The sequence below is a fragment of the Apodemus sylvaticus genome, chromosome 1 (assembly GCF_947179515.1).
Source record: "Apodemus sylvaticus chromosome 1, mApoSyl1.1, whole genome shotgun sequence".
In the NCBI taxonomy this organism is placed as follows: Eukaryota; Metazoa; Chordata; class Mammalia; order Rodentia; family Muridae; genus Apodemus; species Apodemus sylvaticus.
Genome location: NC_067472.1, coordinates 20,421,058 through 20,445,729, shown reverse-complemented (window position 1 = coordinate 20,445,729; position 24,672 = coordinate 20,421,058). Strand labels below are relative to the sequence as shown.

General features: G+C 39.2%; 1 protein-coding gene across 1 annotated transcript in view; it reads right to left on the bottom strand.

Annotated features, from left to right (window-relative positions):
- Positions 1–24,672, bottom strand: part of Tm9sf3 (transmembrane 9 superfamily member 3) — a 58,061-nt gene that overhangs the window by 13,497 nt on the left and 19,892 nt on the right. The window contains exons 6-9 of the mRNA XM_052186057.1: positions 21,451–21,582; positions 12,778–12,944; positions 8,803–8,897; positions 6,492–6,622 (exon numbers count right to left, since the gene is read on the bottom strand). Of these exons, the coding sequence (XP_052042017.1) occupies positions 6,492–6,622; positions 8,803–8,897; positions 12,778–12,944; positions 21,451–21,582 (525 nt within the window). The remainder of the gene's footprint in view (positions 1–6,491; positions 6,623–8,802; positions 8,898–12,777; positions 12,945–21,450; positions 21,583–24,672) is intronic.

Genomic DNA, 24,672 nt, shown 5'->3' with positions numbered 1-24,672 from the left:
AAAGCACCCTCAACATTGTGTCCATGACAAAGCTCAAGAAGATATTCCATAAACACCTCATCAAAGAATTACCAACTGTTTAAAGCACTGTTTAAAATATTTTCCCATCAGATCTTTTCTATATAGATGATTAAGAAGTTTGGGCAGCTAGTTAGAAATTGTACTGATCAGACTGAAACCAGTTCCTAACTCTTCCGTTCAGATTCTAGATGAGCTCACTTTGAGAAAACTGATACTGTAAAGCAAGCTATAAGGAAAATGTGACGTGGAATCGATGCACTGGTCAAATCCAGACTTTCTCAGTATCAGAGTTAAACACTAACGGTAAGTATTACGTTGGTTCCTGAGGCTATTACTGCCTATAATTCATAACCATTGACTTGAGATTTCTCTTCTTTTAAATTTAGAGTTACTTAAAGTAGGATCATGGTTATTATATCTTGTTCCTCTACTAGGCTTTCACTTAAGGTCTTATTTTAAAGTGAAATTTAGCAGCTAAAAATTCAAGAACCACTTGTCTACTGCACTAGTGAAAACCAACACAAGGTCCTCATCCTGAGGAAAGTGAAATGAGCAGAAGGGTGGGGCAGAATTACTTCCCAGGGGGAGATCTGTGTCCACATAAGAACAAGTTACAAGTAAGCACTGCTTCTCAGTATTTAATATATATAAACATCTACTAGCTGATCAATTACACCCAGGAACCAAAGATCTATATAATACCTACATTTACTTAGAGACTGGCTTTTGGAAAAATCTATGGTGTGCATGGGTTACAGGAGGAAATGTAACCTGGACAGACTATTTGGGGAATGCTAAAAGAGAAACAGTTAAAGGTAATACATTCTAAGTAGACTTTAACTGCTTATTGCTATCTTGATTCTTAAGAACACTGTGTGTGTGTGTGTTTGTGTGTGTGTGTGTGTGTGTGTGTGTGTGAGTAAGTGAAGGGGGAGTGGGGAGCTTCACAGCCCAAGCTGGCCTTGACTTTATATCTTCCAGGCCTCTGTCAACAGCCAGAAGCTGCTAGAATGTCATTGGTCACCACCTGAAAAATACATCATTGGCAGCCATTACTGTGTTGTGTGCCAGTATTTATTTGGCCCCTGTTCACAGCAGATGATTGCTCTAAACACATTTCAAACTCATATTTTATGATTTTATTAAATTTCAGAAGTCTCAAATCAAGCATTCCAACCATTGGATCCCATAACACAGGTCCTACCAACTCAAAAATCTAAGAAACTTGTTTACTGTCCACAGTTTCAACATGCTAGCTCCTAATTCTCCATTCTGTTTGAGTTACTTCAATTCTATAAAAAGATAGTAGACTTGAAATGAAAAATGTGCCGCAGAAAGCTAATCTTATTAGAAAAAGCATTGTAAGAAAGCTGCAGAACAGTATTTCTCATATAGACACAAAACCAAATCTAGGAGCTTTATTAAAGCAGCATAGGACTAACTTAAGATTGCATGTCCAAAACTGCAGAAAAAAAGCTGCTGCGAAACCCAACATTCATTTCCAGCAGAAACTGATTAAGCAGGAACAGCAGGACTCTATAACCTGATGAAGGGCATCTAAGACAAGCAAGGGTTTCCCGAAAGGCACAGTGCTGGAAGCCCAAATGCCCTCCCAACTCGGCAACAACCTGCACTTGTATATCTACCCAATATTGTACCAGAGGCTTGGTCAGTGTAATGAGTAAGTGACAAAGAGAAGAAAAGAGGAAGGGAGGGATGGAAAAGAAGTAAAATCTTTATTCATAGGCAACTTAAAAATTATACAGAGGAAAAATATATAAGAAAGCAACTAAGACATAAAAGCTAAATTAGTATGGTGGTAGATATCGCCAATCCTAGCACTTGGTGGGTGGAGTCAAGAGACTGGGCGTTCAAGGCCAGCAGTGACTATGTATGAAGAGAGAACCTGTATCTAAATAAACAGTTAATTAACTTTAACAAAAAGAGCCAGTGAAATGGCTCAATAGGTAAAGGTACCTGTCACTAAGAGTTCTGCCCCAGGAACTGCATGGCAGAAAAGAACCAATTCCTGCAAACTGTATTCTAACCACAGTGTTTTGGTTACTGTAACTTTTATGCATTTTGGAATGACTTTTTTTCCTAAGTTGATTTGGCTTCTCAATAATCTTTGCATTGTATTGGTTTCTAAAATGGACTTTCTGACTGGATCTGCATTGAATCTATCTGTTCCTTTATTTGGGGAAGAACTGGCATCTAAACAGGTTGGATTAGAAACACAATGCCTCTTAACTTATCTACTTATAACTATAAGGTTAAGCTAGAAAAAAAATGTATTAATATACTGATCTTCAAATTTAGTGATTTTGCCCTTAAATAGAAACAAGAAAATTAAAAGGCAAGACATAAAATAGAAGAATATTACTGAGACTATTACTGAAACTACTACTGCAAAACATTTTTAAGACAAAGAACTTGTATCTCCAATATATAATACACTCCTCTCATCTAATAAGGCATACCAACTAAAATAGGAAGGGCAGGCGGTTCAGTGGCTATAAGCTGCCTGCTGCTAAATCTGACGATCTGCATTTGATCCCTGGAGCCTACACGATAAAGAAGAGAACAGACCTCTTCCTACAACTTGTCCTCTTCAGGACACCTGCACTTTAGCACAATTATGCTCCCTTCTCCAACACATGTGCATGTGTGCGCACACAAACACACACACACACAACACCAGGTACACAACACCACACCTGGCCTTATTTTATTTTTTTTACAGTTTTTTTTTTGTGTGTGTGTGTTTGTGAAAAAAAAAAGTAAAAAAAATAAGGCCAGGTATGGTGTTACACACCTTCAATCCCAGCACCTGGGAAACAGGTGGATTTCTGTGAGTTCAATGCCAGCCTGGTCTACATTTTTAATTCTACCCAGACCCTGTCTGGGGAAAGAAAATGGGGGTTGGAGGAGATAAAAACAGAAGCACAAAAGACTTCAACATCCATTAAAGAAGATGTATACCCAAATAAGCACCTCTCCCGCACAAAGCCTTCAATGTGACTTAAGCGCACTAGAGAAATGAAATCTAGGATCACTGTCCCCTGACTGGATGGCTACATTTCAGAGGACTAACTGCACCAAGCTCTTGAACTGGTGCAGAACAAGTGGAATCTTTCTTTTAAATTTTATGTGTATAGGGGTTTTGCCTACATGCATGGCTGTGCACTACTTGGAGAAACTAGTTTTGACAGAAAGGGAGAAAATATCAACAGCAAACCCAATGAACAGAACTCCATCGGCACCATTAACAGTATGATCACTACATAAAAGCCTTGGGAGTTTTACTCTATGCAAGAGGTAACTGTGCCCCCATTTCTACTTAGTTCCCTTGAAAGCTGAACAGGATAATGATTATGAAAACAATGTGCACTACAAAACATGCTGCCCCATCAGAGCGAATCTCGTTAGGCAATGTCTTCAGCGTTCTGCAGCAAACTGCTTCTCAGACTGTACTTAAAGCACAGTGTGTCCTGCACTGTAAGATCCCAATGCTTCACTGTGTGCTCAGAGCCTCTTTGCTAGGGCTCTGGCCACATTTCTTAATCTTGTCCAATAGGATGCCACTGTGCTCTTCTAGGCTTCTAAAACCAGCTCAAATGGGGACATGGTGGTTTTCCAGCCATTTTGCTTTAATGGATTTGCACTAGCTTATAAAGCTCATACCTACCTATCTATCCTTTAAAACAAAGAACACCCATTCTAAAATCATGTGCCTCATCAATATACATCCACTTCATTCTGCAAAGTGGAATCTACTTTCTTTCTTTTCCCCTGGAAAAGGAAATTTGGGTCCAGTTTCATGAACTTCTCTCCAGCCATATAATATGCTCTGTGAGAAAACATGCCCTCCAGCCAAGACACTTTGGACTGGAGTAGCTGGGCACTCCCACAGTCAAGTACATGGCCTGGCTTTAGCTTTACTTCCTTCTCATCAGAGTGCTCCCTTTGCCTTTTCTTGTGTCAAAGTTATTTGAAGAAAAAGAAAAAGAAGAAAAAAAGAACTACTTCTTTATTCCAATACTGAGCCCATGTGCTGTGGCTTTCTTCTGAGTCTCTTGATAAGATACATGTGTTTACCTAGTCATTATACCCACAGTCAGCCAGTGGGTTTCATAGCTCCTCGCTACTGGGTCCATGCTACCCGCTGGGCAGTCTGTATGCTCACTACTTCTGAGATGCAGCTTTATAGTCTTTATTATAAGGTGCCATTAATTTGGTCTCCATCTCCTCACTGTAGTAATTTCTGATTATGTATCATGAATTTCCCATACTAGAATTTGAGTCAAGTATTTTTTTTCTGGTTATTGTTCAAGTAACCATGGAAGGATATCTTCCTATATGTTTGTGAAATCTGATTTCTAAAGCTTGTGAATATTTCTATGTTCAAGATTCCCATCCTCAGCTAAAACAGGTCTCAAAATGACAAATCAACACAAACCACTCATTATCCTTACCAACGGCTCTACTGCCTCAAAGACAAAACCAGGAGAGATCAGGATTTGTTGGTACATGCTGAAGTGAACAGTTTAGAGTAGAAAGGTGACTGGGTCCCATGATACCCTGCAATTCTTAAACTACAACTATGGTTCTTTGAGGCTTAACAGGTCACACAATATTTCATATCTACACTCCTTTCTAAAAGCACTATGGTAACCCTGTCCTGTCCCCATTCTCAAGTGATATGAAACATTCACCCTAAAAGGCTCTTATAGTGGAAGGTGTGGTTGGTTTCTAGCTGGCAGGGCTAAATAATGGTGTGTGTATATATATGTATAGCTACCTTGACCATCAGGGCTCTGATAGAATCAATGTATTAACCCGCTAATGGATTAATAACCTGCTAGCAATTCTGGTAGCAAGTCATGCTGTAGAAATGCCAGGGCTGAAGGGGTCATAGAGAGAGATTGGGGTTTAACACTATGTGGCAGGGCTGAAGTCCCTGAAGAGGATGTAGAGGCCACTAAGGAAGGTACAGCTTCAGTATGTAGCATACTGGAGATATCCAAAGAAGAAAGCAATCAGCAGGTATGAATAGACCCTACTTGAGCCCACAAGACAAGCCCTGTGTGCTGTGACAGGAAGAACTTTCCAGCCTAGAGATGCCTAATCTCTTTAGAGCCCAGATCAGTCCCAGATTCTGGACACTGAGCTACAATATTTGATTTATACTGTTAGTTTGGAGGTGAGAGAGGTTTATGTTATTCTGATTGTCCCTATGCCCTGGTTCTCTCTTTTTTGGAAAGTATATAACATGGTTTTGATTTTATGGGAGCCCACAGTTAAAGAGACTCAATTTTAAAAGACATTGGGCTTTTAAAGTACTAAAATGTTTAAAGAGGGTACTTTTAAAGGTATGCTGAATTTTATATTTTAATAGTAGTAAATCTTGAGGAACAAGAAGGGAAAGGATATTAAATCCCAGCACTCGGGAGGCAGAGGCAGGTGGATTTCTGAGTTCAAGGCCAGCCTGGTCTACAGAGTAAATTCCAGGACAGCCACAACTACACGGAGAACCCCCGTGTCGAAAAACCAAAAAGAAAAAAAAAAAAGAAAAAGGTAAAGGATATGACTTAAAGTGACATGTTCGCGTGTCAAAGGTGGTAAGGGATAGAAAGCCACTGTTAGCTTCAGTTGTTCACTTAACATACTTGAGAAGAATCCCAACTGAAGAAGTGCACCCATCAGAATGGCCTGCAGGCATCCTGTGGGACACTGATGCTGCAGTACCCAGCCCACTGCAGGCAGCTAGTCTCCGGCTGTATAAGAAAGACAGCTGAACGTGAGCTCAGAAGCAAGCCAGGAAGCAGCATCCCTCCATGGTTGCTGCCTCAGACTCCTACTCTGAAACCCTACCTGCCTTGGCTTTCCTAATGATGGCTTATAAACTTTAAGTCAAATAAACTCTTTTCTTGGTTTTGGTCAGTATTTAATCAAAGAAACAAAAAAACAACTTAGAACACTGACCGCTTTAATAAAACACTAATGCTTCTTGGTGGTTTTTTTTCTCTAAAATATACTCATTCTTCAGTTCTCTCCCATTTCTGATAAAAGTTATGAAATCAACTTTTCTTTTTCTTTTCTTTTCCTTCCTTCTTTCTTTTTTCTTTCTTTGTTTTATGACAGGGTTTCTCTCTGTAGCCCACACTGTCCTGAAATTCACTTTGTAGTCCAAACTGGTCTCAAACTCAAGAGATCCACTGCCTTTGCCTCCCAAGTTCTGGGCTTAAAGGTGTGCACTACCACAGGGCTTAAAATCAACAGAATCAAGAAAATGTAGAGAACCTTAAATATAACCGGTAGTTTTTGGAACCTAGCAAAAACTTTCTGAGACTCAACAGGGGCTACTTGAAACTTCAGAACACCCAATAGGAGGGGATTCCAGAGGGGCAGCAGGCCTTGTATTAGAATGGTTGTAAGCACTGTTTAAAATTGAAATTCAAGTAACTTACCATTGTTCCAAAAGGAATGGCTCTAGAGGCATGGTAATAAATGGCTATAAAGTTGATGAAGAATGCAGTGCCACACACCATAGCTGGGATAAGGAATGCCCCAATAAACATCTGCTTTATCCATCTCCTTCCTGAAAGAAAAGAGAAGCTATAAAAAATTTGAGCGACACAAATATGTATTAAAGTTTAAAATATATTATGTAATTCCAAATTATAAACTCAAAAATTCAATACAAAGGTTATTAAACCTGATATGCAAATAATTATTTCAAACCAGTTACCTAATAAAGCCCAGTCTAGCTCTGGTTTATAAGGTGGCTGCACTGCAGTGAGGAGCACTGGCCTGTCTGGTGGCATTGTTCTGATTCTGCCACTCAACTGTCCTGACCTTTTGTATGTCATTTGTTACGGTCTAGATATAAAGCTAACTTTTTCTAATTTAAATTCTGTCACAGACTTCTCATGTTCAGTGGTAGAGTTACCACTGCAAATCTTAACATTCCTTCAAAGAAACTCAATTCTGATCTTACTCTTCTAGTTCATTTTTATAGAAGTTCTTTTTTACAGAAGTCTCACAAATCCTTCCTCTCTAATGGCCAGCATTTGAAATAATTAATTATAGGGGTAACGACTAAAGTGAAACATTTATTCAACTTTTAAAATTCCCATCCATCCTAACACCTAACAATCCTTCCTGTGCACTGCTTTATCCTCTCAGGTGCAGACACATACAAATGAAACTTTTCTATCTATCTGCAGGTCCCGCTTCCCCACGTCTTAATACAACCAGTTGCTCAGATGTCTGTGCTTAGTTTCCTACTGCTCCTCACACCTGGGAGGCTCCAGGTTAGCTATTGCCAGGTTCAGACTGGATCTATTAGTCTGTACACTGGGATCACTGAAAAGATTTGAAGCCACACTATAATGCAGACCTGAGATCCATGAAATATTTTCAACTCTCTGAGCTGACTTCTTTATTCATCTGAATTATTAGGGCTTGTTTAGACTCAGAACATGATCTTTAAATTATACTTTGCAAGATCTGACATTCCTACTTGAGCTTGTCAACATTTAAGAACAGGTACTGTACAAGGAAGGGTGACAAACTGTTCTTAGCTTGCTATCAGACAAAAAAACAGACTCAGATACAGACATAAATACACTTCCTATTTTAAGCAAAGTTGTTTCTGCTGTGAAGACTTCAGAGTCATAAGCAACACAGTTTAGCCCAACTAGTTTTCAGTAGGAAAGCCACATTACATTAAGCGCCCTTACTTCCTTAGGATGTTATTATATATGTCACCATTTATTTTCTATACTTGATGATAGAGTTAAGAGTTCGAACATCTAAATAAAAGAGTCAGGAATAGATAATGATATGTCTATAGGCCATTGAAAGAACTGCCTAAACCAAAGGCACTCACTCGGCCACGTATCTAGCAAATAAAATCTACAAACAGACAATGATAAATGTGGCCATCCAGAAGGATTGTAAATGATCCTACGCTCTGATTTCCTATTACCTATAAAAGCTTCCTGGTTTCTATAGCCTAGGCTAGTCTTGAAGTTGAGGCAATCCTGCTGATTCAGCCTTAAAAGTACCGGAATTACAGATATGTGCCACTGTGCCCAGACCTACCCTGCTTTTGGTAGACTGCTAAATATATACAGACGTACAAACAGACAATATAATGCAAGGCGAAGTCTCCTAACGCTGACCATGCTTAGATACGCTGTAAAAAATCACAATAGATAAGATCTTTGAAAAACCTCTCATTCATAAGTGAAAATATGCATATTTATCAATGCAAGTACCTTTCTGACCCTCACTATTACAGGTCTAGTGTGAAGAAACTTTACCTGAGAAACTGTGACACAAAGCTACAAATCCTCACGAGATGAATACTGTTTCCTAATCTCCTGCCACTGCCTACAAGCTTCATCTATAGCCATTAAACACACTTTTATATACACCCATGAAAAATAACTTTAAGGGTGAATGTAAGGCAGGGTCACCTGGAGCACATCTAAAGAGCTAGGTACCTCAGAGAAACGCAACATCGATAAGTTAGAAGTACTCTTGTACATGTTCTTTGGGGCTAACTTCACAATGGAGAAAAATCTATTAATTATTCATAATATTAAAAGTTTCCATAAAAATAATCTAGAAAACATAACAGATTTGATAGAGGTTATACACTTGGTATAACAGCGGCCTTTACTATCTGTACTGCCCATTTAAAATTTCAAATACTTCACAGCAGAAGAATACCATCAATTAAAGATGCAACAGTGTTAACTCCTAAGTTACCTCCTTGTCTAGCATACAGACTTCCTCCAAAGTACCCATTCACTGGAGATGTAGCAGCATAGACAAATATGGCTGTGCTGAGCATTGATCCCCTCCTGCAAAGGCATAAAAATATGTATTATAAATTAAAACCAAAAAAAAAAAAAAAGGAGTGAGTCTGTCCTCTTAGATCTACGTAATGCAAACAGAAAATCATCCCATCCTGAATTACAGAAAACCATTAAAGATTTCCCAGTCACAGGTGAACTGGAACCATACCAAGCTGGGTCTACTTCTGTCTAGTCTACAGTTGGATTTGCAATACAATCTAAAGTCGCACTTTTCGTTTCTTTGCCACCAATGGCAAGTCAGAACTAAAATTCTACTTATAACACTGTAAAGCAGTTCCATCGTATGAAACAAGATATTCTGTTTAAAAACAAACCGAAACAGAACATTCCTTTTTTATAACTGGTTCAACACTTAAGTTTTTTGCCTGCTTACTAGAAATAAAAATCAAGTAGGATAGTTTGTAATGCTACCATTTTAAATGACACAACATGCTAAGACTTACTTTTTTTCTGTAAAAATGATCTTTAAAAGTATCTACTGATCTACAGGCAACCTTGTCAGCCTGATCTCTAACCTCTTCCCATTAATGAAATCTAAAGAATCATACCAACCTTCATGCTGAGTAAAGCAATAAAAAACTGTTTAAAAATACCCAGCTGAAAAGAAAAATATTAAATGGCAGTGAGTAGAGATATTCACTATTTACTAGCACCTTGCACACTCCCGCCCCTAGTTTTACAACGTGTAGCACCTGTTCTGACACCTGTGCTCGTTTTCATAGTGGCTGGGAAAGTAAATGAATGCATGCAAAGCACATCTCAACAGTGAAAATAAGAATACTGCAGGATTTCATTTCTATCCATCTTCAACTAAATCCAAGTGTAAAAATTTGTCATTCTCAAATTAAAAGAATCACAGATCTCAAAATTAATCAGTTTAAAAAAAATCAAATCTGTTTTTCTAAGAACTCAAACATCTTGAGGTGCTAATTTATTCCTTCCACACAAAGACTAACAAATATGACCCAATCTCTTTATATGTGTGTGTTAAAGGCAGATATAAATGCAGTAAAAAGAAAACACAAAGGGCTAGTTTAGTGTATGGTGAGCCTAATCCAGGCAAAAGTTCTTACTATCCACACGAAGAGCTTGAAAAGGCTGGCCTGGAGTCCAAATGACTTCCAGGTTAAGTTTACTGTGTCCAAGCAGGATGGTTTTAACATTCAGATCTATCTTCTGTTTCTTTGTTCAACAATTTTCTGCAAGCATTCATCCCCTCTCTCCAAACAAGCCATTTTCATTATACTGACAAGTCCACCGCGGCAGCCCGTCCTCAAGAGCAGATGAGAGGCTAAAGAGCGGGCCACTGAGAGCTCGCCCCTCCGCCCGCCCCCGCGGGATTCATGGGCTCTCTCAAGCTAGCACCACAGTTAACTGGCCTACCTGCACCTTGCCAATGTTTTCCTCTGATGGCACAGTGATCACAGAGGCAGAGCCATCCGCACCTATTAAGGTTAGCTACTCCATCTATCCTTAAGACTCATGTCCCCTGAGCAATCACCCCAACTTCACATTCAAATGTTCCAGTTTCTCACCACTTCACATTGTTTCATCACTATTCTCAATTCCATAACAGTACAAATTAAAAACTCTGAAATGTAATCACCTCCATTCAAAACCAGTTGTCACTTCTTTAGTAGCAATGTGCAATTTAGTCCAATTACTTCACCTCTCTGAGCTTTCCCTTTCCTGTCTATAGGATAGAAATACAACAGTCCTCATACAGGATCGATGTGCACAATGAAGGTGCAAATATGCACAAAGTAGATGGGACCCTGATGTCATCAGTCCCTTCTCCACCATACTATGACAGACAGCATCACCACTTCTAAGTAACTGCACACACATCACATAAACACAACACCTACTTACTGCAGTAACTGTCAGAACACCTCATGACCTGGCCCTGACACTACCCATAGAAGAGTAGCTTCTTATACCTAAAAACTGAAGAGCTTGGGCTGGAAAGATGGCTTAGAGGTTAAGAGCACTGGCTGTTCTTCCAGAGGTCCTGAGTTCAATTCCCAGCAACCACATGGTGGCTCACAACCATCTACAATGAGATCTGACACATTCTTCTGGCCTGTAGGCATACACACAGAATGCTGTATACATAATAAATAAATCTTAAAACAAACAACAAAACCAAAAGGCTTTAAAGTTACAAGAAAGTATGCATTAATGAGTTGCCAAATTCTAATACCATTTTGAAAAGCAAATCAAAACAAAAATTTGGACAAAGCAATGCAAAAACTAGGATGCTAGAAAAAGTTACTCTGTAGTTACAACACTGAATAATGGGGTCAGCTTCAACTTGAGAATGGTGAATTAGAGTCAGCACTTAGTGTAAAGCACGGCTGCTTCGCAGAGCTGAAATGCTTTCCTCATGTTCGCTTCACCTTAAAATACATTATACCCTAAAATATGAATACGTACCCACGGCAACTCTGTAGTTTACATGAACCTTATTTCAAAATGTGGTAATAAATGGCAACATAAAAGTAGATTACAGAAACAGCACAGACGTTTTTAAGAAACAGCTTTTTTGGTTAATACATACTCCCATCAGCTTTTAAACATTAACTAGGTACTTTATATGGGTAGTCTAAGCATCAGGAGGTTAAGATCTAGTCCTCTTCTCAAGGACCTACCCAGAAGAGGAACAGCAACTTAGTGTATAGTTAAATTTTTTAAAAAAGTATTTATTATTTTTATGTGTGTCTGACCTGTGCCTGTGTGGACATGCACACTGCAGCACACACATGAAGTCAGAGGGCAGGACTCTCTGAAGTTAGTCTTCTCCTTCCCAGGGGGAACAAATGGGGGTCATCAGGGTTGGAGGGAAAGTTTTTTTTTTAACCTGCTAAGCCATCTTGCCTGCTGCATGGATAAATATTTTACAACTAACAAGCAATTCTTTCAGCAGTACAAATGTATTATTTGTTCATGGAATGCTATCATATATGCGAATGTACATGAACTGGAATGCAGCTGGGGCTGCTCTGACAGAGGAAGACATCATGGCTGCTGCTGACACCTGAGGTGGTGATGCTACCCCACACCACAGTGAATTGTTTGTACATGCTGTGGCTCTCTGGAAATGAGGTGACAAAAGCAGATATGACAGAGCCCCGAGCCTTCTTACTGACTCAAATAAAAAACTTTCACCAAACTGGGCTAGTAAACTAGTTCAGCAGGTAAAGGTGCTTGCCGGCAAGCCTGGTGATCTGAGTTCAATGCTGGGGACATATGGCAGAAGCAGAGAAACAGCTCCTCAGCATCATCCTCTGATTTGCACATTCGTGCTGTGGCACGCACATGCCCAGACACATACACCTAAACACACAGGCACATACACAAATAAATAATGTAACTTAACAAAGTTTGGTAAATGGTTTTGGTTGCTAATAAACAGCATAGCCAAAACTACGCAAAAGAAGATACTGACCTAGGATTTGAAAAAACAATACTGTAAATGATTGGTTTTACTCCTGAAGTGGTCTCAGTCTGAGTATAAATGTGATGTTTTAATTTCATAACTGAAATGATAAAGATCTAGTTGAATCTGAAAGAGCGCAGGTTTTCTTTTTCAAATAGCGTTAGACTGGAGTAGCCTCTGCCTCGCTCAGTGACAGCCACTGTGACTGGGGGGCTCAGCCAGGCTGGCGAGCTTGGGCATGTAACGGGAACACAACCACAAACATTCAGATTTATAGATTAACATCTTTCTACAATAATAGAACAGGTAGTATTAAAATAACAAAATTACCAATAAAGCAAATATTTGATAATGACTGACTTACTAGATTACAATGACTAAAGAAACTATTTATACCAACAAACATGATAAAGTGCCAACACTTACTCTGTGTATAAATCCTCTATCATAGCAACAATAATAACAATGAGAGACACAGCAAATATCTGACATCCAGAGCCAATGAGGGAGGAGAATATCAGAGGGTGACTTGATGGTCTGAACACATCTCCATGCACCTGCTTCCAGCCATACTCATCTCCTAGGTCTCTGTCCTGTAGAGAAGACACATGCAGGTAGACAAAATCAGCCAATTTAAAATCAAAGTGAAATACATACACAGGTAACAAACTGTAGTTGTGGGCTGGTGAGATGGCTCAGCAGGTAACAGCACTGACTGCTCTCCCAAAGGTCCTGAGTTCAAATCCCAGCAACTACATGGTGGTTCATGGAATGAGACCTGACACCCTCTTCTGGTATGTCTAAAGACAGCTACAGTGTACTTACATATAATAATAAATAAATCTTTAGGCCGAAGCGAGCACGGTTAACTGGAGTGAGGAGAGGTCCTAAATTCAATCCCCAGCAACCACATGAAGGCTCACAACCATCTTCAGTTACAGTATGCTCATATACATAAAATAAATAAATATTTGAAAAAAGAAAAGAAACTGCAGTTGTAAACTCCCTCCTTCCACACTTTTTTAACAATTCAAAATACTGAGGACAGAGATTTCAAAGTTAAAGTGATTCCTGTCTAAATAACTCAGACTGTTATGTGTTCTATGTTGAGATTCATGAAAGTAAAAATCGGATAGAGAAAAGGCCAAGGAGGGGAAAAAAAACTTGGAAGAATAAAAGTCTCTCTGAATAGGACATTACTGCACTCTCAGGCCCTATCCTGCCACTCACAGTGAGTACGGCTCACCACCATCAATGGTCAAAGACACAAAAGAGAAATATATTTAGACCAGTACTTGCCCTAAAAACCAAGAGAAATGCCCTTTATAGCTCAAGTTAAGCATTTAGCTATATTTAGTCATCTAGGGCTTTTTTTTTTTTTAATCCATGCTTAAGTTCAGCTTTGAATAACCCAATTATCCTTAATTTCTGAAACAAAGTTTCCTAAGCAAACTACTTAAGAAGGAATTTATTTTACCATCACTACAATATATTAAGCACGTTAAAATTTGGCATTTTAAACTGCTTCTCAAGCCTATTTCATGATAAAGTACACCTAGGTATTAGTGTTCTACGGAACATGCTTTTATGCTGCAATATAATAAAAAATAGGAATAAGTCTTTTGAAATAGTAAACTAAATGTATACTAATCCTTCTGCCCACCCCTTAAATTTAACTTAACACTTAACAATATTTAAAAAATATATCAAAACTAGCCTATGTTTCCTTTTAAACAAATGATTCTGAAATCAAAAGCTCTACAAACTAAATTTTATTTCCTAAGTGTGATATGTCCTTATTTGGTAACAAAACTTGGCTGGAGATCAGAAGTTTCTTTATCTTGCTTAATAGAACATTTAAGTTATGTTAGAAAAAAAGAATATATTTAAATAGACATGATCCTAGATCCCACAGATAACATTACAATCATTTTTAAACTTTGTAATGCTGGGCATTAAATCCAACACTAAGTAGAACTTTCCCACTGAGCTACATAACCTAGAAAAGCAAGGCTCATCTCAAACTTCTGGGCTCAAGCAATTCTCCTGTCTCAGTCTCCTGAATATCTGGAACTATATGTATTTGCTATTGCACCTGGCTTTAGACCTTCTTTTAAATATAAGAATTCTGAATTCTGAAAACTCATCTGTCCTTATTGACTTCAGATTAGAAATTCTAATCGAGATTCAACATCAAAAACACAATTGTCTGGAGAGATGGCTCAGCAGGTAGTCTGGCCACCAGAGATCAATCCCTAAAGCCCATGTAAGGGCAGGAGAGAACTGTCCATCAAGCGGTCTTCTGACCTCAACATACACGTTCTAGCATGCTTGCCAACACATGCACATCATACACACAGATACTTTTATTTATTTATTTATTTTGGATTTTGGGTTTTTTTTTTTTTTTTTTTTTTTTTTTTTTTTTTTTTTTTTTTTGAGACAGGGTTTCTCTGTGTAGCCCTGGCTGTTCTGGAACTCACTCTGTAGACCAGGCCGGCCTCGAACTCAGAAATCCACCTGCCTCTGCCTCCCAGAGTGCTGGGATTACAGACATGCGCCACCACCGCCCGGCTCAGATACTTTTTTTTTAATCTTTAAAGAAATGTGTAAGTTTGGAAAAATGGCTCAGCGGTTAAGAGAACACACTCTTAACCTCATGAAGAGGATCCAGGTTCAATTCCCAGTGCCCACATCAGCTTGCAACTACTTGTTTTTGTTTGTTTGTTGTTTTTTATTGGATTTTTTAAATTTACATTTCAAATGTTATCCCCTTTCCCTCCCTCCTGGAAATCCCCTATCTCATCACCTCTCCCCTTGCTTCTATGAGGGTGTTCCTCCACCCACCACATTCCCATCTCCCCGCCCTTAATTCCCCTATACTGGTGCATCTATCCAGCCTTCATAGGACCAAGGACCTCTACTCCCACTGATGCCTGACAAGGTAATCCTCTGCTACATATGCAGCTGGAGCCATGTGTACTCTTAGGTTGGTGGCTTAGTCCCTGGGAGCTATGGGGGGTAGGGGAGAGTCTGGTCAGTTGATATTGTTCTTTCTATAAGGTTGCAAACCCCTTCAGCTCCTTCAGTTCTTTCTCTAACTCCTCCATTGGGGAACCCAGCACGAAGTGAATGGTTGGTTGCGAGCATCAGACTCTATATTTGTAAGGCTCTGGCAGGGCCTCTCAGAAGACAGCATTTCAGGCTCCTTTCAAAAAGGATTTCTTGACATCCACAATAGTGTTGGGGTTTGGTGACTGTATATGGGATGAACTCCCAGGTGGGGCAGTCTCTGAATGGTCTTTTCTTCAGTCTCTGTTCAGTCTCTCTTTTGTCTCCATATTTGCTCCTGTATTTTGTTCTCCTTTCTAAGAACCAAAACACCCACACTTTGGTCTTCCTCCTTCTTGAGCTTCATGTGGTCTATAAATTGTGTCTTGGGTATCCTGAGCTTTGGGGCTAATATCCACTTATCAGTGAGTACATACTATGTGTGTTCTTTTGTGATGGGTTACCTCACTTAGGATGGTATTTTCTACTTCCATCCATTTGCCTAAGAATTTCATGAATTAGTTTTTTTAATAGCTGAGTAGTACTCCATTGTGTAAATGTTCCACATTTTCTGTATCCATTCCTGTCAGACATCTGGGTTCTTTCCAGCTTCTGGCTATTATAAGTAAGGCTGCTATGAACATATTGGAGCATGTGTCCTTGTTATATGTTGGAGAATCTTAGGGTATATGCCCAGGAGTAGTATGGGTCCTCAGGTAATACTATGTCCAATTTTCTGAGGAACCACTAAATTGATTTCTAGAGTGGTTGTAAGAGCTTGCAATCCCACCAACAATGAAAAAGTGTTCCTTTTTCTCCACATTCTTGCCAGCATCTGCTGTCCACCTGAGTTTTTGATCTTAGCCATTCTGACTGATGGAATCTCAGGACTGTTTTGATTTGCATTTCCATGATGACTAAGGATGTTGAACATTTCTTTAGGTGCTTCTCAGTTAAGAATTCTTTGTTTAACTCTGTATCCCATTTTTTAATAGGGTTATTTGATTCTGTGGAGTCTAACTTCTTAAGTTCTTTGTATTGTATATAGGATATTAGCCTTCTATTGGATGTAGGATCGGTAAAGATCTTTTCCCAATCTCCTGGTTCCAATTTGTCCTATTGACAGTGTCCTTTGCCTTACAGAAACTTTGCAATTTTATGAGGTCCCATTTGTTGATTCTTGATCTTAGAGCATAAACCATTGGTGTTCTGTTCAGGAACATTTCTCCTGCGCTCACGTGCTCTTCCTCACTTTCTCCCTTGAAAGTTTCAGTGTATCTGGTTTTATATGGAGGTCCTTGATCCACTTGGACTTTAACTTTGTACAAGGAGATAAATATGGGTTGATTTGCATTTTTCTACATGCTGATTGCCAGTTGAACCAGCACCATTTGTTAAAAAGGCTATCTTTTTTCCACTGGATGGTTTTAGCTCCTTTGTCAAAGATCAAGTGACCATAGGTATGTGGGTTCATTTCTGGGTCTTCAATTGTATTCCATTAATCTTCCTGACTGTCTCTGTACCAATACAATAGTTTTTATCACTATTGCTCTGTAATACAGCTTGAGGTCAGGGATGGTAATTCCCCCAGTTCTTTTATTGTTGAGAATAGTTTTTGCTATCCCGGGTTTTTTGTTATTCCAGATAAATTTGGAAATTGTTCTAATTCTGTGAAGAATTGAGTTGGAATTTTGATGAGGATGGCATTGAACCTGTATACTGCTTTTGGCAAGATGGCCATTTTTACTATATTAATCCTGCCATTCCATGAGTATGGAAGATCTTTCCATCTTCTGAGATCTTTAATTTCTTTCTTAGCCACTTGAAGTTCTTGTCATACAGATCTTTCACTTGCTTGGTTAGTCACACCAAGGTATGTAATATTATTTGTGAATATTGTGAAGGGTGTCATTTCCCTAATTCTTTCTCAGCCTGTTTATCCTTTGAGTAGAGGAAGGCTACTGATTCATTTGAGTTAATTTTATATCTAGCCACTTTGCTGAAGTTGTTTATCAGCTTTAGGAGTTCTCTGGTGGAATTTTTGGGGTCACTTAAGTATACGACCATATCGTCTGCAAATAGTGATATTTTGACTGTTTCCTTTTGTATACCTTTGACCTCCTTTTATTGTCTAATTGCTCTAGGTAGAACTTCAAGTACTATATTGGATAGGGAGAGTGGGCAGCCTTGTCTAGTCCCTGATATTAGTGGGATTGCTTCAAGTTTCTATTTAGTTCGATGTTGGGTACTAGTTTACTGTGTATTGCTTTCACTATGTTTAGGTATGGGCCTTGAATTCCTGATCTTTTACAGTCTGTTAACATGAAGGCATGCTGAATTTTGCCAAATGCTTTCTCAGCATCTAATGAAATGATCATGTGGTTTCTTTCTTTGAGTTTATGTAGTGGATTGCGTTGATGGATTTCCATATATTGAACAATCCCTGCATCCCTGGGATGAAGCCCATGGATGATCATTTTGATGTGTTCTTAGATTCAGTTGACAAGAATTTTTCTGAGTAATTTTGCATCGATATTCATAAGGGAAATTGGTCTGAAGTTCTCTTTCTTTGGTCTTTGTGTGGTTTAGGTATAGGTGTAATTGGGGTATCATAGAACTAATTGGGTAGTATTCCTTCTGTTTCTATTTCATGGAATAGTTTGAAGAGTATTGGTATTAGGTCTTCTTTGAAGGTCTGAATGAATTCTGCACTAAAATAATTTGGTCCTGGGCTTTTTTTGGTTGGGAGACTATTAATGACTGCTTCTATTTCTTTAGGGCTTATGGGACTGTTTAAGATGTTTTATCTGCTCCTGTTTTAATTTTGGGACCCAGTACATGTCTAGAAAAGTGTCCATTTTATCCAGATTTTCCAATTTTGTTGAGTATAAGCTTTTGTAGTAAGAGCTGATGTTTTTTTGAATTTCCACATTTTCCATTTCTAATTTTATTAATTTGGATACTGTCTCTGTGCACTTTGGTTATTCTGGCTAAAAGTTTATCTATCTTGTTAATTATTTCAAAGAAACAGCTCCTGGTTTGGTTGATTCTTTGTGTAGTTCTTTTTGTTTCTATTTGGTTAAAAGATTACTTTCTTGCTTTTTCTAGGGTGTAGTTTCCCTCCTTGTGTTGGTATTTTCAATCTATTATCCCATCCTTTGCTGGATTTGTGGAAAGATACTGAATTTGATTATTTCCTGTCATCTACTCCTCCTGGGCATATTTGCTTCTTTTTGTTCTAGAGCCTTCAGATGTGCTGTCAAGCTGCTAATGTAAGCTCTTTCCTGTTTCTTTTTGAAGGCACTTAGAACTATGAGTTTTTCTCTTACCACTGCTTCCATTGTGTCCCATATATTTTGGTTATGATGTCTCTTCATTTTCATTAAATTCTAAGCAGTCTTTAATTTCTTTATTTCTTCCTTGACCGAGTTATCATTGAGTAGAGAGTTGTTCAGCTTCCACATGTGTGATTTCCATTGTTTTTGTTGGTATTTAAGACCAGCCTTTGACTGTGGTGATCTGCTAGGGTACATGGGATTGTTTCAATCTTCTTGTATCTGTTGAGGTCTGTTTTGTGACCAAGTATATGGTTAATTTAACCTTTGGAGAAGGTACCATGAGGTGCTGAGAAGAAGATATATTCTTTTGCTTTAGGATGAAATGTTCTATAGATATCTTTTAAATCGATTTGGTTCATAACTTCTGCTAGTTTCACTGTGTCTCTCTCTAGTTTCTGTTTCCATGATCTATCCATTGCTGAGAGTGGGGTGTTGAAGTCTCCCACTACTATTGTGTGGGGTGTGATGTGTGCTTTGAGCTTTAGTAAAGTCTCTTTTATGAATGTGAGTACCCTTGCATTTGGAGCACAGATGTTCAGAATTGAGAGTTCATCATGGTAGATTTTTCCTTTGACAACTATGAACTTTCCTTATCTTTTTTGATAACTTTTGGTTGAAAGTCTATTTTATTCAATATTAGAATGACTACTCCAGGTTGTTTCATGGGACCATTTGCTTAGAAAATTGTTTCCAACATTTTACTCTGAGGTAGTGCCTGTCTTTGTCATTGAGGTGCATTTCCTCTATGCAGCAAAATGCTGGGTCCTGTGTCCAATCTGTTAGTCTATGTCTTTTTATTGGGGAATTGAGTCCACTGATGTTAAGAGATATTATGGAAAAGTGATTGTTACTTCCTGTTATTTTTGTTGTTAGAGGTGGAATTATGTTTGTGTGGCTATCTTCTTTTAGGTTTGTTGAAAGATTACTTTCTTGCTTTTTCTAGGGTATAGTTTCCCTCCTTTTGTTGGTGTTTTCAATCTATTATCCTTTGTAGGGCTGGATTTGTAGAAAGATATTGTGTAAATTTGGTTTTGTCATGGAATTATCTTGTTTTCTCCATCTACTGAGAGTTTTGAGAGTTTTGAGAGTAATTGAGAGTTTTGCTGGGTATAGTAGCCTGGGCTAGCATTTGTGTTCCCTTAGGGTCTGTATGACATCTGCCCAAATCTTCTGGATTTCATAGTCTGGCCAGAAGTCTGGTATAATTCTGATAGGCCTGCCTTCATATGTTACTTGACCTTTTTCCCTTACTGCTTTTAATATTCTGCCTTTGTTTAGTACATCTGGTGTTTTGATTATCATGTGATGGGAGGAGTTTCTTTTCTGGCCCAGGGAGTTCTGTAGGCTTCCTGTATGTTCATGGGTACCACCTTCTAGGTTAGGGAAGTTTTCTTCTATAATTTTGTTGAAAATATTTACTGGCCCGTTAAGTTGGAAATCTTTGCTCTCTTCTATACCTATTATCCTTAGGTTTGGTCTTCTCCTTGTGTCCTGTATTTCCTGGATGTTTTGGGTTAGGAGTTTTTTGCTTTTTGCATTTTCTTTGACTGTGGTGTCAATGTTTTTTATGGTATCTTCTACACCTGAGATTCTCTCGTCTATCTCTTGTATTCTGTTGGTGATGCTTGCATCTATGATTCCTGATCTCTTTCCTAAGTTTTCTAACTCCAGGGTTATCTCCCTTTGTGATTTATTATTTCCATTTCCATTTTTAGATCCTGGATGGTTTTGTTCATTTCCTTCACCTGTTTGATTATGTTTTCCTGTAATTCTTTAAGGTATTTTTATGTTTCCTCTGTAAGGGCTTCTAGCTGTTTACCTGTGTTCTCCTGTATTTCTTTAAGAGGGTTATTTATGTCCTTCTTAAAGCCCTCCATCATCATTACGCAAAGTGATTTTAGACCCAAATCTTGTTTTTCCAGTGTGATGGTGTATTCAGGACTTGCTATGGTGGGAGAACTGGGTTCTGATGTTGCCAAGTAACCTTGGTTTCTGCTGCTTATGTTCTTATGTTTCTCTCTCACCATCTGGTTATCTGTAGTGCTACCTGCCCTCAATATATGTGACTGGAACCTATCCTTCCTGTCATCCTGGTTGTGTCAGAACTCCTCAGAGTCAAGCTGTCTCTGTGATCTTGTGATTCTGGGATCCTGTGATCCTGAGATCCTGGGTATGTCAGAGCTCCTGGGAGTCAAACTGCCTCTGGGACCCTGGGATCCTGGTGTAAGCAAGCTCCTGTGATCCTGTGATCCTGGGCGTGTTAGAGCACCTGGAAGTGGAGCTTCCTCTGGGTGTTGTGGGACTGGCTATGGATTCTGCACCCAAGGTCTGCTCAGTGCATCTGCTTAGATTGGAAGGAACCTGTGCCACTGGTCAGGCAGCGTTCCTGTGTCCCTGTGTCACGCTGGTCCAGTTACTCCCCATGTTGTGATAGATGTTGTGTCTTCACCTCTGATCCTATGATCCTGGGTATGTTGGAGTTTCCCCTGGGTGTTGTGGGACCGGCTGTGGAATTTGTGCCCAAGGTCTACACAGGGCACTGGTCCAGACTGGAAGAAAACCTTGTAACTACTTGAAACTCCAAGGGAAAATCCAACACCTATAGCCTCTCCAGGAACACACATGCACGCATGTATACACAATTAAAAGTAATAAAACTTAGTATATGGGATAACTAGTTTTTATTAAATATAGAATAGTGTTTACTCACCATGTCATCCATTTCTTCTTCCTTACTGTATCGGGCATAATCTTTTCTTAAAGTTCTCATTAAAATCATTGAAACTAATCCCACTAAGAAGATCACCATCATGAAGGAATTAAAAATTGAAAACCAATGAATCTAAATTAACAAAAAAAAAAAAAAAAGAAAAGAGTTACCAGTGTGAAATACCAGTTATACAAATTCATGTTTCATGATATCAACTGTATGTTAACAGGAGACAATTACCATCTTTCATCTTTTATATAAAAATCTAAACTTCAGTGGCTGGAAAGATGGCTCAGCGGTTAAGAGCACTGACTGCTCTTCCAAAGGTCCTGAGTTTAAATCCCAGCAACCACATGGTGGCTCACAACCATCCGTAATGAGATCTGACTCCCTCTTCTGGTATGTCTGAAGACAGCTACAGTGTACTTAGATATAATAATAAATAAATCTTTAAAAAAAAAAATCTAAACTTCAGATACACTGGGGAGAAGTAGTCAAAATGAGGCGCTGGCCTAAAATCCAACCTCCATGAAAGCATGCCATCATCTATACAGATTTTTCAAGTCAGATTTACTAACCAACTATCATTTAGCCATAAGGTATGCACAATGCAACTCTACACGGGAAGTCCATGGCAGCAGAATCAAAGGGGCTCAGGTTCTAACTTCAGCTGTGCACATTTCTATGTGGCTTCAGTTTTCCCATGTAAACATGGAGACAGCGTCCTGTGCTGCGTGAGGTGGAGAGATAGTGATCACAAGCGCATGGCATCGTCTGACCACAACATGGAAACCTCCAACAACATCGTGCCCTCAAGGCCTTTGACTTCATCCAGATTCTGGCCTATACCTACAAAGTACTATTTCATCTCCAAGGACATCTTAGAACTCAGTATATCTGACTTGAACTAAGTCTGTGGTTTTGCACACTTATTCTGTCACTTATATTTTAACCTCCCAAAGTTCCTTGAGGGTATTTCTGAAGTTTCTCTCCAAGTTCCCAAGGCCCTGCTTTCTCAGATCTTCTACCATCCCATACAACATAATTTCTGAGATGTATCTTCCTAGGATACATCCATAATCTTCCCACTGGGCAACAAATCCCATTCCTACTGAGAGCTTCCTCTTTTACTCTGTACCCTACTCCTAATCCACACACCAACACCACCCAACACACGCACGCGCGCACACACACACATATACACACACACACACCACTGTCTTTCTCCAGCATCAGCAATTTTCCTGTACAATGAGAACTGATTTAACTTGCGCTAATGTGCTGAGGATGTGCACTAAGGCAAAAAGTAGTCCTCGCTCTGGGACCTTGCCTGAACCCTAGGACAGGACAAAGTCTATGGTCATGGCTCTTCCTGAAGAGCAGATCACCAACTGCCTTACATAAGAAACTAACCTTCCCCTTCTTCCCTTTCTCACTAACTTACCTACTGAGCACCTGCTAGAATTATAAACAATGAATGCACATTTTGAAAACTTTGAAAAAGGGGGAGGAATATTTATCATAAAAGCACCACTGAAATTTGTTTAAAGAAACAAAGGCAGTCTGCAATAAGACCTTCCCAAGGGGTTCATTTGCTTCTATTTCCACTTGCACTTCCTAGAATCAGCACAAGATCTGAAGAGTAACAGGAAAGCAGAGAGCGTAGTTTGCTCACATTGCTAACTCTGCTGTGACCACTCATATCTTTAACAGCGCCTACTCCATTTTTTCCCTATCAAAACTCAACCAAACTTTTCAAACAAAACTACATTTTTTCCTCATGTCTTTATAATGTGGATTTCAATACTGCCCTTGCAATGAACTTTTGTGGGTTTTTTCACATTTATTAATTTTTGAGTATATGAGTATGCGTGCAGGTGAGAGGACGATTTGTGGGAGTCAGTTCTCACCTTCCATGTGGGCTCTAGAGACTGAGCTGAAGCCATGGGGCTTAGGGACAAGAACTTTTACCACTGCCCCGGCTCCCGCCCTGCCATGAACTTCTAAGTTGATTCAGCAGTTGGGTGATGCGCTCCCCTCCTTCCCTCTGCCAGTGTTCACCTTTGCTGACACTCCGCCATCCCAAGTCACTGACTACCGCTTTGGTTTCATCTTTCCACTCTGTTCACCCTTAGCTGACTCTTCCTAAAGCTCCAGTCTTGGTATTCAGCCATGACTCCAAGGCTCAAGAGCTTGTAGCCAACTTTCCAGTGATGGCGCTGGAGATACCTTCAGCCCGTATTTGCTCAAATTTCCAGATTTCATACAATTTCATCTTTCAGACGTTTACTAACTACCATAACTTCCACTTTAACACCTCCGTGGAATCTCAGGTTGGGATTGCCCTAGCATCTCCCCCACACATACTACTCATTTCTTATCCTCTAGCGTCTATTAACTGGAACTAATATTTGGCTTTAAAAATTTAGAATTATCTCTGGTCCTTCCTTCTCCTTAATTCATTAGTTATTAAACCTAGAAACGTATTTAAGTTTTAATTGTATATACGTAGCAGTGTATGGGTACACACATACATATGTGGGTGCCTATAGAAGAGGGATCCCCGGAACTATAGTCACAGGCAACTGTGAACTGTCAGACATGAACTCATGTTCTCTGCAAAAGCATCAAGTGTTCTTAACCTCTCAACATTCTCTTCGGTCCCAATCATTAAACTTCTGTTTTCCTTCCATATTTATCCCTTTTGCATCCCCACGGTATAATCTCACACTCGACAAGTCTAATTTTCTCTTAATCAGTCTCTTGCTGTTTTATGTCTCTCCTTTTTTTTTCAGTGTAGCTGCACAAAGTCATCAAGCAAATCTTCCACAATATAATGTTCATTATCACTACTCTACTCTAAAACATACAGAGCCCAATTTCTTCATAGCCAACCTAACAATATCCCAGGATTCTGTCCATACTATAACATGGCCTTCCACAAATCTATCAACCTTTCCTTTCATTACACCCTATACTCCTGTCAGTTCTCGCCCTGCTCACTGACCAAGGAGAGCACATCTGCTTTCCTCTTCTCATTTTCATGTACCTTCCTCTCACATGTGATTTATATTCCTTTGTAAACTCTCCCTAGTCTTTTAAGTCTGCGTCAAGTAGTGCCTTCCCTGCTGCAGAGCCTCTCACTTGCATACTGCAGCTCTTCATAGAAAGTGTGCTATGAGCTACAAGAGTCCCTAGAGAACAACACAGGGTGTACTGGCT